The 15,598-nt window shown below is 38.6% G+C and overlaps 1 protein-coding gene across 1 annotated transcript in view; it reads left to right on the forward strand.

Moving 5' to 3' along the window:
• Nucleotides 1-13,510, forward strand: part of LOC126425220 (activating transcription factor 3) — a 522,996-nt gene extending 509,486 nt beyond the window's left edge. The window contains exons 6-7 of the mRNA XM_050088176.1: nucleotides 5,026-5,179; nucleotides 8,463-13,510. Of these exons, the coding sequence (XP_049944133.1) occupies nucleotides 5,026-5,179; nucleotides 8,463-8,695 (387 nt within the window). The 3' untranslated portion in view covers nucleotides 8,696-13,510. The remainder of the gene's footprint in view (nucleotides 1-5,025; nucleotides 5,180-8,462) is intronic.
• The last annotated feature ends 2,088 nt before the right edge of the window (nucleotides 13,511-15,598 follow it).

The following is a 15,598-nucleotide window of genomic DNA, read 5'->3' on the forward strand; positions in this document are numbered from 1 at the left end:
GAAGTCATTTTCATGCGAAGATTGTTCTCTTACTTTCCTCATTCGGGAATAAACACGTTATTTCACTACACAAACATGTACGTCGCCACGCGTCATGCCGTTAAGCCGCATGGAATTGTAATAATTGTTGTTATTTCATTAATTAACAAATAGCTAATGTCAGCCCTTGGTCATTGTCAAATACTTTCACAATAAAAACTGTTAATGCTTACAGCGCATTGCTGTCCACACAACAGCAGGGGGAAAGAGGAACATGATATGTTCTCTTATTAAAAAGAATTATGTTATTTTGTCGAACGTCGACATGTTGAGAAACGTGGCTGTTGTACTTAAGGTTTATAATTTATATAAAAAACGGCTACCAGCCACATGTATGGTTTAAAAAGGTTTATTATCTTCAGACCATTACCGGTTTCGGATTTTTCTTTACAAATCCATCTTCAGATGGCAGTTACAAGCATTCTTAGTTGGACCTAGTTTTGTTTGTGTTATTCCTTTGCTGCACTGGGAAAGAACAGAAATATTTGTTGTCATATCGGTAATGGTATTTTTGCGAAAGATTTACTTCTTTTACAAAATCTAATTGCTCATGAGATGGTTTTTATAAACATTAGTAAACTTGCAGGTTAGTATACTTACGAGCTGTGTAGTTCTGCCTGACGAAATATTCGTGCGTTTATGTTTTCGAACGCAAGCTTAATACACTTTTCAATATGCACTATGTGAGTGCTAGTCCAGTCAATGGACGTCACTTCCAACCTCATCATCTTAATTGCACACGCAGCATACACGAAAAACGTTTACAAAACGTGGCCCAGCTTCACATTACAAACGAGAACAATATTTGCAAAGAGCTTACAGTCATAACGATGTTAACTTACAGATGCTGTATAGTCGATATGGGTACAGTAAAATATCTCTTTGCTATTGTATGAAATTAATCTAAAACGGAATAAATAAAATTACATACAAATAAGATTACAAACATTATATATAGTACAGAATTACTGTGTGTTACTAATTAGTTGTTACAATAGTAGGAGATAAATTCTAATAAATGACATAATAAGCAATGCACATGTTTTCATTATGCAATTTTTCTATGACATATAAGCAGTTTTGGGGCCTGTATACTGAATGTTTTTGATGGAATATTAGGCTTAAGTTATTTTAAAAAAGTGAAAGCTTCTTCAAAGTCATTTAGGAAGGGGGTGTTAACTGACTCTGTCTGTCTGTATTAAGCTTGCGTTCGAAAACATAAACGCACGAATATTTCGTCAGGCAGAACTACACAGCTCGTAAGTACACTAACCTGCAAGTTTACTAATGTTTATAAAAACCATCTCATGAGCAATTAGATTTTGTAAAAGAAGTAAATCTTTCGTAAAAATACCATTACCGATATGACAACAAATATTTCTTTTCTTTCCCAGTGCAGCAAACGAATAACACAAACAAAACTAGGTCCAACTAAGAATGCTTGTAACTGCCATCTGAAGATGGTTTTGTAAAGAAAAATACGAAACCGGTCATGATCTGAAGATAATAAACCTTTTTAAACCATACATGTGGCTGGTAGCTGTTTTTTATATAAATTATAAACCTAAAGAATTACGTGTCTCAGCTGCATCATTTCTACTTTTATTTTCTTTGGTACGTGAGCACCTTGCTCACTGTAGCTGACGTAACAGCAAAAACTAACGTCAGATGTTGTGTGCGCAGTCCAAACTGCACCCTACAACCAGTTGTGCCAAACTGCCTGCAATGACTGGTAGGCAGGCCTATGTCACACCCTGCGCCGACCACTGCTGCAGGGCCCCGCCCCGCCCCGCCGCACCAGCTGTCGCCTTACAAGGACGCCATTCTGACCATCGGCGGCCATTCAGATTGATTCTCCTTCAGGGCTCGACTGCAGTAACTGCTCTGCTCCACAGCAGTACTTCACACAGACACACAGTGTCAACATGACTATAACTAACATCAGTATGGTTATAACTTAAAATTTTATAAAAAAAATATTGTTTAGGTTGTCTTAGCGCATGCTAGCTCCTAATAGACTATATTTGCTTAGTTCAGTTTTTAGAAAGTGCTTCTGGTGTAAATATGACTGGAAAACAGCCTGTGAAGACTGTTAGGAATTTATGTTTCTTATAACCGATGCAATCAAAGTATCCATGTAACTTCGGACTATGCACTAAATTAGTTTTTTGTCGTCTGCTGCCACATAGTGTCATAGCTTATGCGAAGGTCATTCGTACACATTGTCCATCGTTTATTCACTAACATAAATCCCCTTGGTGACGGAAATGGAACCCTCCAAAATGCATAGTGGAAGTAATAATAAATGTAACACCTTACGGTTACTGTCAAGTCCAACCTAAAGTGTTCACATTAAGGTTGTAGTTGGGATACCAGTAAAAGTAAAAACTGATAAACCAGTGCCTTAGACATCATCAGTGGACGTGGACCAATGACGTAATAATAAACCTCAAAGTGGAACATAAACATCATTATAGACTGGCAACCAGTGAGATCATAAAATTGAAAATTGTGCAGTTTCTTAATAATAAATACTAATACTAACGGGAAAACCGTGGTAGAATGGGGAGCGGGGATTTAGAGTGGACAGATTAACATAACGAACATAAAATCACGAAAACAAGCAAATATGCAAAACGAAACAACCAGAGAAACACTGTTCAAAATTATGACCACCACACGAAACCATGGTCAGACCTCAATGAACGCCATGCACATGACACAATATGCTCCGATTGCACGCAACTCTTGCAAAAATTCAATAGTAGACTCCTAATCGTCCATCTCCCGACCATGAAATACATTTCCTGACAAAAAAGGCCAACCGTCCATTAGGGGGCTGGGGCTGGGGTTGGAGGAGGTGGAGACGAAACTTGGTGGGTTGAGAGGTTATGTGATGTTATTTCAGTGATTAGAAAATCAAGCTAAATTTGCAAAGAACTTGGCGGTATCAGCCCTGCTATTTCTATGACGTTTCATTGCCTGTGACGTGGATGAATGCACTGATTCGGTTGATAACGGCTTCATAAAACCGTTGTACCCTCTGCTGAATCACAGTGGCCCACAACTGTTGCAACTGGTCCTCGATAGTCTCGACAGCGGCACGTCCACGCTGGTCGCATACAAATCTGGAGAAGTTGCTGGTTGGTGGAAGGGACCAAACGCCGAGGACATCAATCCCATTGGATTAGGGAAGGATGGGAAAGGAAGACAGCCATGCCCTCTCAAAGGAACCATCCCAGAATTTGCCTGAAGCGATTTAGGGAAATCATGGATGACCAGACGTGGCTTTGAACAGTCGTCCTCCCGAATGCGACTCCAGTGTGATAAACACTGCGCCGCCTCGCTCCGTGAGACGTTGCTGCTGGCCAAGCAGTTCGTAGAGAAGTATAGATGACCAATGTCCTGCTGAAGGATGGCACGACGATTCTGTCACATGTGAGGTAACACACGAGACCGCAAGAAGCCCATGACGTGAGGTCCAATCCGAGGACTGCCCACGTCGTGACAGAGAAATAACACCACTGTGCCTCTGAAAAACGGTGGAAGAGTGCAACTTCTCCCCCAGGTCACCGCCATCGATGGTGCCGAACCGCAACTCGTCGCTAGACACGAAGGAACGCCATTGGTCAACAGTGCACGCCTGTCAGTCACGGCAGCTGTTTGCACCGTAGTGTTAACAGAAACTTGCGCGTGGGACACTAATTCCCAAGCCTGGCGGCTGCCAGTCTCTCACCAGTGATGCGGTTCGGCACGGAATGTTTTCCCGTGCGGGCAGTTCATTACTTGTCCTTCGATGACAGGTACAGACAAGAAGGGACAACAGTGTGCGTAGTGCAGTCAGATGCGGTAGAGTGGAAGCTTGCCGACGAGTATGCCTGTCCTTACGTTTCCGTACACACACCCCGAGTGCGCCACAAACCTGGCTGTTGTACAGTTCGACCATCTCTCGAAATGGGGACCCACGGTGAGGCCCCTTTCAGACAGTCGCTCGTGCTGATAACGTTGTCTCACACGAGTGCACACCAACTCTCTGCGCTCACAGCTTTCACAGTGAGCACTCAACATCTGCTGCTGTCCGCGTCCCTTTTATACGCTTCCACATGCCTCACCACGAAATAGGAAAAATACTAACACACTTCGGCGGCCGCTCTTCCTTCCACAGAGCATTGCAAAATGGTTCAAATGGCTCTGAGCACTATGGGACTTAACTGGTAAGGTCATCAGTCCCCTAGAACGTAGAACTACTTAAACCTAACAAACCCAAGGACATCACTCACATCCATGCCCGAGGCAGGATTCGAACCTGCGACCGTAGCAGTGGCGCGGTTCCAAGAGCATTGCAAGTCTAATCGTTTACATACATGCCGCTGGTGTATACGTACACAAAGTGTTTTTTGAATGCTTCCCTTTTTTAGCCAGGCTAGGTATAGTGGAAGAATGAATTTAGCAAAAATTACAACGTGAAAGCTGCAACAAATAAAATAAATGACTACGACAAGGAAATAAAACTTGGGATTTATTGGTTAACATCATTGTAACCCGCAAGCAGAGGCTCAATCCCTCAAACCGGTAGTATGGCAGGTAAGAATTTAATATTCGAAAGGAAAATATATTTATAAATAATTCCAATATCACGTAAATTGTTCCTAATCACTATTATCGCTCGTTATTAGAAGCACCAAAGATAATGTTTAACGTCCGAATGATTAGGATGGTAAATTTCGTTAATGGATTATGTCACCCGCTACAATAGTATAACGATATGGCTGAAAGCCGACTGTAGGTATACAAGTCCCAATTTCGACCAAAAAACACACGTACACGTACTTTTTCGTAGCTTAAGTGTAAACTCTTAACTGGACTTGCTGCCACATTGCTCTAGCTTTTACCACTCCTTAATTGGACTGAACACAATCGGCAGGTATCGTCATGCTCTTTTAGCTGTATAGCGCAGTGAGTGCATCACACGGTTTTTGTCTGCAGGAGTCCGAAATTCTGGAGACGCAGAACCACGACCTGAAGAGCCAGATTCAGGACCTGGAGGCGCAACGGCGCCGGCTGATCGACATGCTGTCCATGCACACGCCCACCTGCCTCAAGAACTCGGGGGGTGCTCCGCCGACGGCTGGTTCAACAGGTGAGCAATTGAAAATGAGACTCCCTGCTGGGACATCTGACTAGTTCCTCTCCTGTGGCAACCTCTCTATCTCAGAGCAACACTTGCCCCAGCATCCTTGCTCATCTGTTGGTCATACACAAATCTCTGTCTTACCCAATATTTTTGCCCACTACTACCCTCTCCAGTACTAACAAATGTCCCATCATCAGGGCCAGTGGAAGGGTCAGGCAAAACATGTAGCCGCTTGTCTTGCCAAAGGCCAAATGATATCAGGGACGATCAAAAATGTTCCGTTCGAAGGGCGTACAATCCAGAATGGGTATGCCAATCAGACAACATCGCCACAAACATTGAAGGAATGATCGCACCGATGCGCCAGGTTGCACATACCCATTTGGTGAAACAACTTGTCCTGTTGCACGAGGAAGTGCTGCGTGTCCTCTCCCATCAGAAATCGTCGACCCCTCGAGGCCGTTTTCGAGGGACTAAAAGCGCGATAATCGTACAGGGAGATATTGTGGCTACAGGGCCGTGCCTGCCACTTGTCTGCAATGAACGACCGATCGACTTCCGTCTCGTGTCGGACTGCGAACTTGGCGCACCATTCCACAATGGTGGTCTTGAACAGATATGCTGCCCCATGCACAGTCTTCAGTCTTTTGTGGATGTCTACTGGTGTTTGTCCCGCAGCCAAGGAAAAAAACTCACATTGGTCTTGTTTGGACGCATTTGGTAATAATATCGCCATAGATCACGTTTCCGCATATACTGCACAAACGTCAGAAAGACACAAATGCCACAATAATCCCTTGCTTACATGTGAGCGCTTATATACCTGCATCGCAGTCGCGGTACGTTGCTTACTCGTATATCCCGCCGCAATGGAAACTTTTTGATTCTTCCTTATATGACGTGTGTGTGAAAATTTCCTCCCAAACCAGCCCGGCTCATCGTAAGTCAGGGATTTCCCCACACCCCTCTCCTTGTCGACTGTAGGGAGGACCTCCTCATTTCTTGTCAGTCCACTTAATTTTTGTCCCTTCTCCTGTAACATATGATCTCACATTCTTCGATTCTCATCTTTCACGATTTTTCCACAGTTGGTGATTGACTTTCGCACACTGCTAAACTATAGACATACATTCTCACAAATGCCTTCATTACATGAAGGTCTGTTTGTCACTTGTAAACTTCATTTAGTGACACATACCCTTACTACCTTGACAGTGCACTATACGTAAACCCACCCCTATTCCTGATTCTTAAAAAATTTTACTACAATGTTTAAAACAGCTTGTTAATTATTTGTTGTTGCACTTGTAAAACTTTTACGGTTGAAGACACAAAACGCTGATTATGATGGTTTTATTAGTTTCAGGTTATTTACCCGTATTCTAATGAAAGACTCAAAACCTAACTGGGATGTTTCTAGTCAAGGAAATTTGCTCTCCATTTTAAGAAAAGCTAGTTTTTCATGCATTTCAGCGGGAACTTTCAGTGACATATGTGAATAATCTCTGGAAATGTGTTGCGAATGGAGTTAGTAGTAAATAATTAATAAGTTAAAACGTCATGGCAAATGATGTAGTTTTACTGCACGAATAGTGAAACTGTCGTAAGTCATAAACTTTTTTACCTACTTTATTTTTTTGGGGATGTCAGGGAAATAAAGTTATGAAACCGTTCTAAAATAGTGTGTAAAGTTTGGTTTAAATCGCTAAGTGCTCTCGCTCTCAAATACTCAATAAATATTGTACGTGTAATATGCGTAACGTGAGTTACACAGCATCGAGACAATAAAGGTCTGCAAACAAATTAACAGGAGTGATTTTTCCACCTGTTTTATTCCAATAGCGTTACAATTGAGCTTTGTCTGCTTCGAAGTACTTTCCTTAGGAAACCACACAGCACTGGAGACTGTTCTTCAACTCCTCATAGCACTGCTGGAACGCGGATACTGGAATTACCTTCATCCTGTCGGTTGCACCCATTTGGATGTTACCGAGTGCCCCAATGCGACTTCCCTCGAGGTGCGTTTTCAGTTGCGGAAAGAGAAAAGAGTCACAAGAACTCAAGTCGGGCGAATGAGTTGGCTCAGGACACACAGAAATGTCCTTAATGGCCAAAAAGTGGATTACTGAAAATGTTGACTGACAGGGGACGCAGTCGTGATGCGACACCATGTGGTTTCTGATGAACAGTAGTGTGGTCCAGATTCAACTCTGCCCCAGCCGTCATGACTATCACCACCGAAACCCCGGGGCCCTCGGCAGAATGCTGTCTCTGTAGGCCTGCCAGTGTTTTGCGAACGGTTCTACTGTAGTGTGCCCGAGTACGAAACAAAATACGATCGCACAACGTTGCTCGATATGTAAGTCACTTACTGTCCGAATGAACGAGCAAAACATTCTCCACTGAAGAAAGCTCTACGGACAACGAATGTGACGCTAGTGCAGACGGTTACACACTCGTGACGTATCACGTGTTCACCTGCCTCTCCCCCGTGTCTAGCATTGCCACATTGAACAGAGTGCTATCATTCTCATTACTTTATTTACATGTCGTGTAGACACAGGTGCTATCTTGAGGCCGTTTCTCAAAGCTGTACCTTTATTATTGGAAAATTCCAGTTAGTAGACCATACATTCTGAAATGTATATATGTGATGTCTGTTCTTTCGGACAAGCCCAAACAACAGACACCATTTTTGATTCAGTAGCTATTACAGATTAAGACACAAAGGAATGACAGACATCAGCTGTGAGTGGGGATTTATTGAAGCCAATGGGGAAATTCGAAAATTTGTGCCAGATCAGGATTCGAGTCTGGATCTCCTACTTATTAGGCAGGTGTTCTGACCGCTAAGCCATCTACACATAGTGTTCATTGCAACTGCACGTACTAGCTTTAGCACACCTCTCCATCAGACCCAAACTCTCAGCTGATCGACACACTACCCAATCGGTGCCCACTCGCAGCCATTGTCTGTAATTCCTTTGTGTCTTAATTTGTAATGGTTGCTGGATCAAAAATGGTCTCTTTTTTGGACATATCTGAAAAAACAGGCAGCACTAGTAGAGGGTGCAACAGGAGGCATGCTAGGGTAGTCTGTGCAGTTGCAACGCCCACTGTCTGCATGTCGGTCAGAGCAAGAGACCGAGGTTCGAATCCTGGTCTGGCACAAATTTTCAACTTTTCCCCTTGATTTCGATCAGTGCCCACTCACATACAATGTCTGTAATTCCTTTGTGTCTTAATACTGAAATGTCTTGTCACTGAAGGACTATCTTGCACTGTGCAGGTACACAGTCCGGGGACAACTTCGGCACAAATGGCGACTCTCTGCCGCAGACCTACGAAGCATTCATTGCGAGTAGCACCTACCACCAGCATCACCACCACCACCACCACCACAACCACCATGCCCAGCAGCACCACCAGCACCAACCGGAGCAGCAGTACCCATCATCGTGCAACTATAGCAGTGGCTATCCCTCACCAGGGGCCGGTATTGATGGTGGCTGCATGGCTTAACAGGACCCTGAGCTCTGTACGAGAATCGAGGACCGTAGTAACCTTAATCTGTTGTAGAACTTGGATTTAAGATGTACACTATAAAAAATTGCTTCAGTGTTGGTGTCTACAAAGTACATAATACCTATTTGTAAAATATCTGGCTTTAGATCCATATGACGAATTGTTCAGTGCATTCAGCAAACAATGTAAACAACAGTTTGGGATACATCCTGAACTATACAGTCATGTGTACCTCTCATGCTTCCAAAATAGTCATCTTCCACTGTTTTCATTTATTCTACCTTCATGTATGATTCTATAATACGCAAAGTAGAATAAAATTTGAACTATATCCATAATTTCTCAAAGTATGTTAATGCTGTCTTAATTGTCTGAAGAACCCAGGTATTCTAAATATCCTGCAAGAAAGAGTCAATAGATCAAAGTGCCTTACCAGATTATAATTTTACCATTTTTGCAGAGCAAGCACGTAATTGCTATCAGTGTCTAAAAATTTGCGAGAAAAACTCAGAAATTTCTGCTTTTAAGATTTCAGGAAAAAGAAATCACCAAGGTTCCATAAAGAATCATCCACGTACACAGAACAACAGAAATGTCAGTTTTCAAACTGCACTGTGGCAGAAGTGAGTAAGTACTAATATGGCTTATTAGAGAACAATGTGTTATCAGGGACATTAAAAACTAAACTTGTCCATGATTTTCAAAATATTAACTCACAACATTTTTGTACCTTTTATATAACATTTGACACTTGTGATAATCTAATTGCTGTAACTGGAATGTGTGTGTGTGTGTGTGTGTGTGTGTGTGTGTGTGTAAAGTACTATGATATTTTGTGAGTCAATTGTAAGAATATCACCAAAGCTGACCATATGAGAATCTGAGGATTAGAAATGTCTAGCTATTTCATCAACAAAAAGCTTCTCTTTATGAAGATCAATGCCCTCATCGCAAATAGGACAATTAACATCATTATTCGAAAAAAGTAAAATAAAATACACTCAGTCATTGATTGGTGTCTTCCCATTGTAGATGCCTTAGAAACAAAGGATGTGAACTGAGAGATCATTGTTTGCCACTGTTGAAATTCCAGTTACGGTTTCATATTTTATACTCATTCTTCGTGAAAAAAAGGAGTGTTATTTATATATTTTGTACTCTTCAATTTCTTATTGTTATTGCTGCTGCTTGTTAGCATCAGTGATACTCTTGATGTATGTTGAAACTGGTGCTTAACTTAGGTGCTACAAATTTCCTTAAAGGGGATTAAGACTTCTTTTATGTGTTCACTTTTCAGGCCTTTGCACTACTTTCAATGTTTATTTTTCTGTAAACACATTTCTGAAAGTCACTAAATTACTAAAATTACATTCTTCTTGCACAACATTTTGTGTGTTCGTCACATGATTAATAGCCTTTGATAATTTATATTCTGTTAGAGCATTAAGAATAAAAAATTTATTCATATACTTGTATTTTTATTGTATTTTTTTTCAAAACCATTGCTACAAGCAATTTTAGCATGTTTTATGTCCTTATGGTATCAGAACAAATGTGTAAAATAAATAAACTATATTGTAAGTGTGCATAGCCTATGTTCCTTTATTTACGAGATTAAGGTTAATGTTTGTAAAAATGCTTATCGTTTTTATTGTGTTTTATAAGAAGTTGTGTGTTGTGCTTGTATACAATAACTGTTTATATTTTAGTATAAAAGTTTATGTTAGAAAATAGGATGCAGACTTTAAGCTTCTATTTTTATAATTTTTTTTGCACAAGTTTTAATGAACCATAAGTAATTTTTGTAAGAGTGATTTATTCTTCATTTAAACTAGTATAATAATGAGTCATATAGTTCTTAAATTAATAACCACAAGTATTTGTATTAATAGTACAATTTTGTGTCTCTTAGTGCACTTGTAGCAACTGCTTCATTAATTAGGTTGCACAAAATATTGAATTTCGACAGGTTATCTGTTACAAGGCAGTTTTTTGTATGTTTCAAAATTGTGTTTTATTGAAGCTTTTGCTCCAGTCATATATTAAAATATGGACTGCCTGCAAAATATGTGGAGCCTTATGTGTGTGGGGATTGGGGATGCAGCTAAATCTAAAGAATCTGAAAAAAGAACATAGCCACATCTCATACTGAATGTGTGCAACAAGAAATATGACTAGACTTGTACCTATTTATAGAAACAATAACAGTTATTGCATTTCATACTGTTCCAAGCACTCCAGGTGTGTTATAGTCTCTACACATTGATTTTGTAGTATATATTAAGTATATATCATTCTTGGTATCACATATTTAAATATATAGAACGGGATTTTCCATTAGGATACTTCCATCACTTAGGAGGTGCTTTTTGGATCCACAATTAATTTAATATCGTTAGTTTAGTAGCTATAAAAGGGTAGTAAACTGCTTTTCATTCTTCTGCAGAATTAATTTCTGAAAGAAACATGCTATGGTACCACCCTTAAAAACTCTTCCAAGCTGAACTCATATGCAAATAGGAAAGGGAGTTAAGGAATCATTTTTTGAGGACACTAGGTTTCTGATGGTAAAGTATATGCAGTTGTAGAACACAGATTGAGTTGTATGATATGAGGCTATCCATGAACAGAACAATACATATTTCACTGACTATTCGAAACCCGTGAATGTAAAATTTTTCGCAATTTATGTGAATCTACAGTGGAGACAACATTTTAATAAAGGTAAAACAACTATTGTAATTATACAGAATATAACAGCAAATAGAACAGTAAATTTCTCTCCTTTTTGAACTTGTTGCTACATTTGGTACAGAGAAATAGTAACATTTTTCTGCTGCACCTCAGTTTCTTCACACCTGACAATAGCTGTAGTGTACACAAAGTACTATTTTTCAAAGTGAAAAGTATCACCAAAAATTTAATCAGAGAGCTTTTTTTGCAACGGAATGTTTATTGTTTAGGAATGACACAAATATATTTTGTAAATACCTAAACTAAGATATGTCATTTGTATTTTGGAGGATGAGAGCCTCAGTCTTACCAAAGGAATATCTTCAAATTAACATTATTATTCCACGTGTGCTAAATCATTATGTGCCATTTAGTTTTGATGGGGTCTTTTCTTCCATAAATGCTGATATTTCACTTTTGGTATCTGTTTTACCTCTAGTGTGATCAACAATTTTCCAAAATGGAAGTGCCTTAATTGTAAACAAATATTTTTGCAATGGATAGTAGTAAATTAATACAGGTCTGACCTGATTACCTCTTGTTGGGCTGTGTTATATGAGAATAATTTTTAGTGTTCAAAACACTCATTGCCATTCATTCTGTAACAACATTCTTGTCGTGTTTGCTTGAACAAATTTGACAAAGAAAGTTACAAGAAGCCATTAGTAGCAGTAACTTTAGCTCATCTTTTCTGATATCTGTTCTGATGCAAATTAATTTTTACTTTGGAATGTACACACATTCATGAGCTTTGTTCCTAATAATGTAGTGAAGTGAAAGATTGAGATAAAAGTACTGCTACTGTTTGTTATTGTTGGTATGAGAACAACAATAATTTTCTACATCAGCCTAGACTACTTTCTTGGTAACTGGCTGTAATTTCAATTTACATTCACTTTATGAGGTTCAATAATGGCAAACTGTTAAGTGATATACTAATCAGTGCTAATAAGAGTTTTTTTTTTTACTTGGAACATTACTTTAAATTATTTTCATTTACGTTATTATTGTCACTTCCAGAGAGGTCACTCATTAAGGTGTTTACTTTTGCATATACAACAAAATGGTTCTGAAGACAATCATCTTAATGACTCTGTAACAATAAATTGACATAAAAATGTACAGCTTCAATATTATTTCACAGAGTGAAATACATTTCTTCAACCATTCCAAATGAGAACTATGTCTGGTACGTCAAACAGCTGGTAATTCCATTTATAGATATTTTGAGTTTCTTTGTGTGGTATGTCACTGTGAGTGTTTCTTTGTATTCTGTGAACTTGTTGCCAAGGATGTGGTTGTTTACTAAATAACACTCTGCTTTACGAATATATGTAATGTGAAATTGTGCACATTATAAAGATATATACTCTGACAATAGAATCAAGTTAATCTGAAGTCAGTACAGTTCATATCATGAGTAAATAATTAATTCCAATGCTGACAACACAGCATAAAAAATGTAACACCTTGAGGTGTATATTTTATTAACATGGATAAAAGTAGATTGCTCAGGTGAAGCAGACTGCAGCCTTTCCCTTACATGTCAAATAAGTATTGTTTATTGCTTGTCTTAATTTTTTTCATCTGCTTATGAATTCATTGGAATAGTATAACACAAACTTTGTTTTAAACTGTTTCATCAGCTTATGTATGCATTGTAATACAATAAATTGTTGAAACTCAAGACTTCAGAAGAGCAAGTATCAAAAGTTTTATTAAAGAAATATTTATAACACTATACACAAATAAAAATCACAAAAATCTGTTTTATATAATATCTATCAAGTTGCTTATTAGCAGTTAATTCTAAAATGTATAATTTCAAGCTTTTACTAAATTACCTTTTTATATGTAATAGAATGGTAACAGTGTTTTGTACAATACATAAAATTGATTGTTTGTTGCTTGCTGCTTGGTTCGTCAGAGTGCAGAATCATTCCTTTTATCTCAGTGTTGTATTAAGTACTTCAGTACCTGGAAGCTGTGGGCTTTAAAAGTTATTTGGAAAATAATGGACCACATGTATTTTTTCTATAATTAAAACGCTGTATGTAATAAAACTATTTCTTACCTCTATATTTTGTCTGATGTTATAATTCATGTTTGTGAAATAGATCCCACTTTTATTCACAGAGACAACCTCAGCTGAATGTTACACATTTTACATGTATGAGGACACTATGAAAAATCTGAGCTTTACAGTGAAAAATTGTATGTGGATACTATGACCTCTTTACTTGACACAAAATGTATTCCAGCACTATTTTTCCCTTCTGGTGACAGATGGAAGATGGAATGTCGCAACAGGAAGGGGATCTGCCCACTAAATTGAATAAAACAAAATTACCAAAACTTGAGTACAGTGGAGCCCATAACTAAAACAGGGTAAACATGAACGAGAAGAAGAGATATAACACATGGAAGTCAGAAGGTTGCAGGCTTCAGCTGTTTCATAAATGTTCCAACAATTACTTCGTTTAATTCTGTGTTTACACACTGCCAAAGTATTTATGTTGGCAGACGGATAGTCCTGATGAAAGGTTTGTTTTTCTTTTCTTTTTCCATCTAGATTTCGTCTTGAATATGTAGTTATTTTCAAGAAGTATCTGAAACTTTCACAGTTAAGGCTTGACCTTTTGTCAGGTAATGAATAAGATGACTCCTTCACTAGGAAATCAGTAGGATTTGAGCAAATTTTTTTCCAGCTTGATCCAGTTTTGCTGAAGACCAGTCCACATGACGTCATATTCACTTATGTTGTATGATGTAAAAAGGGGACAGTATTGTTTATATCACTTCTGATCAAAAATGGAGCCATAGCCAGCCGCAGTGACCGACCAGTTCTAGGCACTTCAGTCTGGAACCGCGCGACTGCTACGGTTGCAGGTTTGAATCCTGCCTTGGGCATGGGTGTGTGTGATGTCCTTAGGTTAGTTAGGTTTAACTAGATCTTAGTTCTAGGGGACTGATGACCTCAGATGTTAAGTCCCATAGTGCTCAGACCCATTTGAATGGAGTCACATATGAGCAAGGTATTCTAAAAATAACCAATGCCAGTTACAAGTGGAAGTCCACCAGAGGATCAACACTTGGTGAAGGGATTGGTATATATAAACAAACACAGTAATGCACATAAATAGCCAGAAAGTCCTGTTATTATTTGGTTTTGCTGTTACTAATCAATGGAAACAGTCACAAGCACTAAATATTTGTAACTGTGTGTATGGAATGATTTTTAAAGTCAAATACCAAAATAAATACAATTGTAGGAAATGTAGATGTCACACAGAGATTTGTTGCAAGAATCTGCAAGAACTATAATTTACTGATGAAGGGGATTGCTCACAAAATCTACATTTGAAAGGGATATCTGAGTGTTGCATTTCAGCTGGGACTCTTAACCCGGAGTGAATGAGGTGCAAAATTGTTACATCAGCTATGAGGTGGGTATGAGATACCCGAAACTCTGATGACAAATTTTTGATACTGTAGTAGTGTGTTAAATATTTTTTTACTTGGGATATTAATAATGATGTCTATTAAACAAGATGAGTAAGTAGAATACTATATTTACGATATAAAACCTTTTTTTTGGGGGGGGGGGGGAGGGGGATTGAAACAATGAAGTGCGTATATTTTCTCAGAAAAACTACACGTTTCAGAGGTTTAACAGTTTTTCATACAAAATTCGAAAAAAATTGCAGTTTCTTTCATTAATTAACATAATGATATTATCTTATAATACCTTTTATGCCCGGAGAACTGGTAATAATATTCTCTGAATGAATACGAACTTTTTGCCTAGGACAATCCTTCATCCATTTTGTACCACCTTTGGACGTATAAAAAATTCCATGTACTTCAGGTGACTAACTAGGAGCCACTATCACAGATTTTGGCTCTTCCGAATCATACAAAATACCCTCTTGCTCCGAATCACTTTCTTCACTTCCTTGAGAAACTCTGTCAATCTCTTCCTTGATCTCGGAGTCACAGGAAATAGCGTTTGAACAATTTTCTAAAACTGCTTCTAGAAGTTCTTGTAGTCGACGTTCCTTTTCTTCATAAGACATCCTGATAAATATAAAATCTAAAAATAAATCAAAGAATACTATAAATTACTTTGTATTTCATAAAATCGATGAAAGCTCAAAAATGTAACAC

The sequence above is a fragment of the Schistocerca serialis genome, chromosome 10 (assembly GCF_023864345.2).
Source record: "Schistocerca serialis cubense isolate TAMUIC-IGC-003099 chromosome 10, iqSchSeri2.2, whole genome shotgun sequence".
Lineage (NCBI taxonomy): Eukaryota > Metazoa > Arthropoda > Insecta > Orthoptera > Acrididae > Schistocerca > Schistocerca serialis.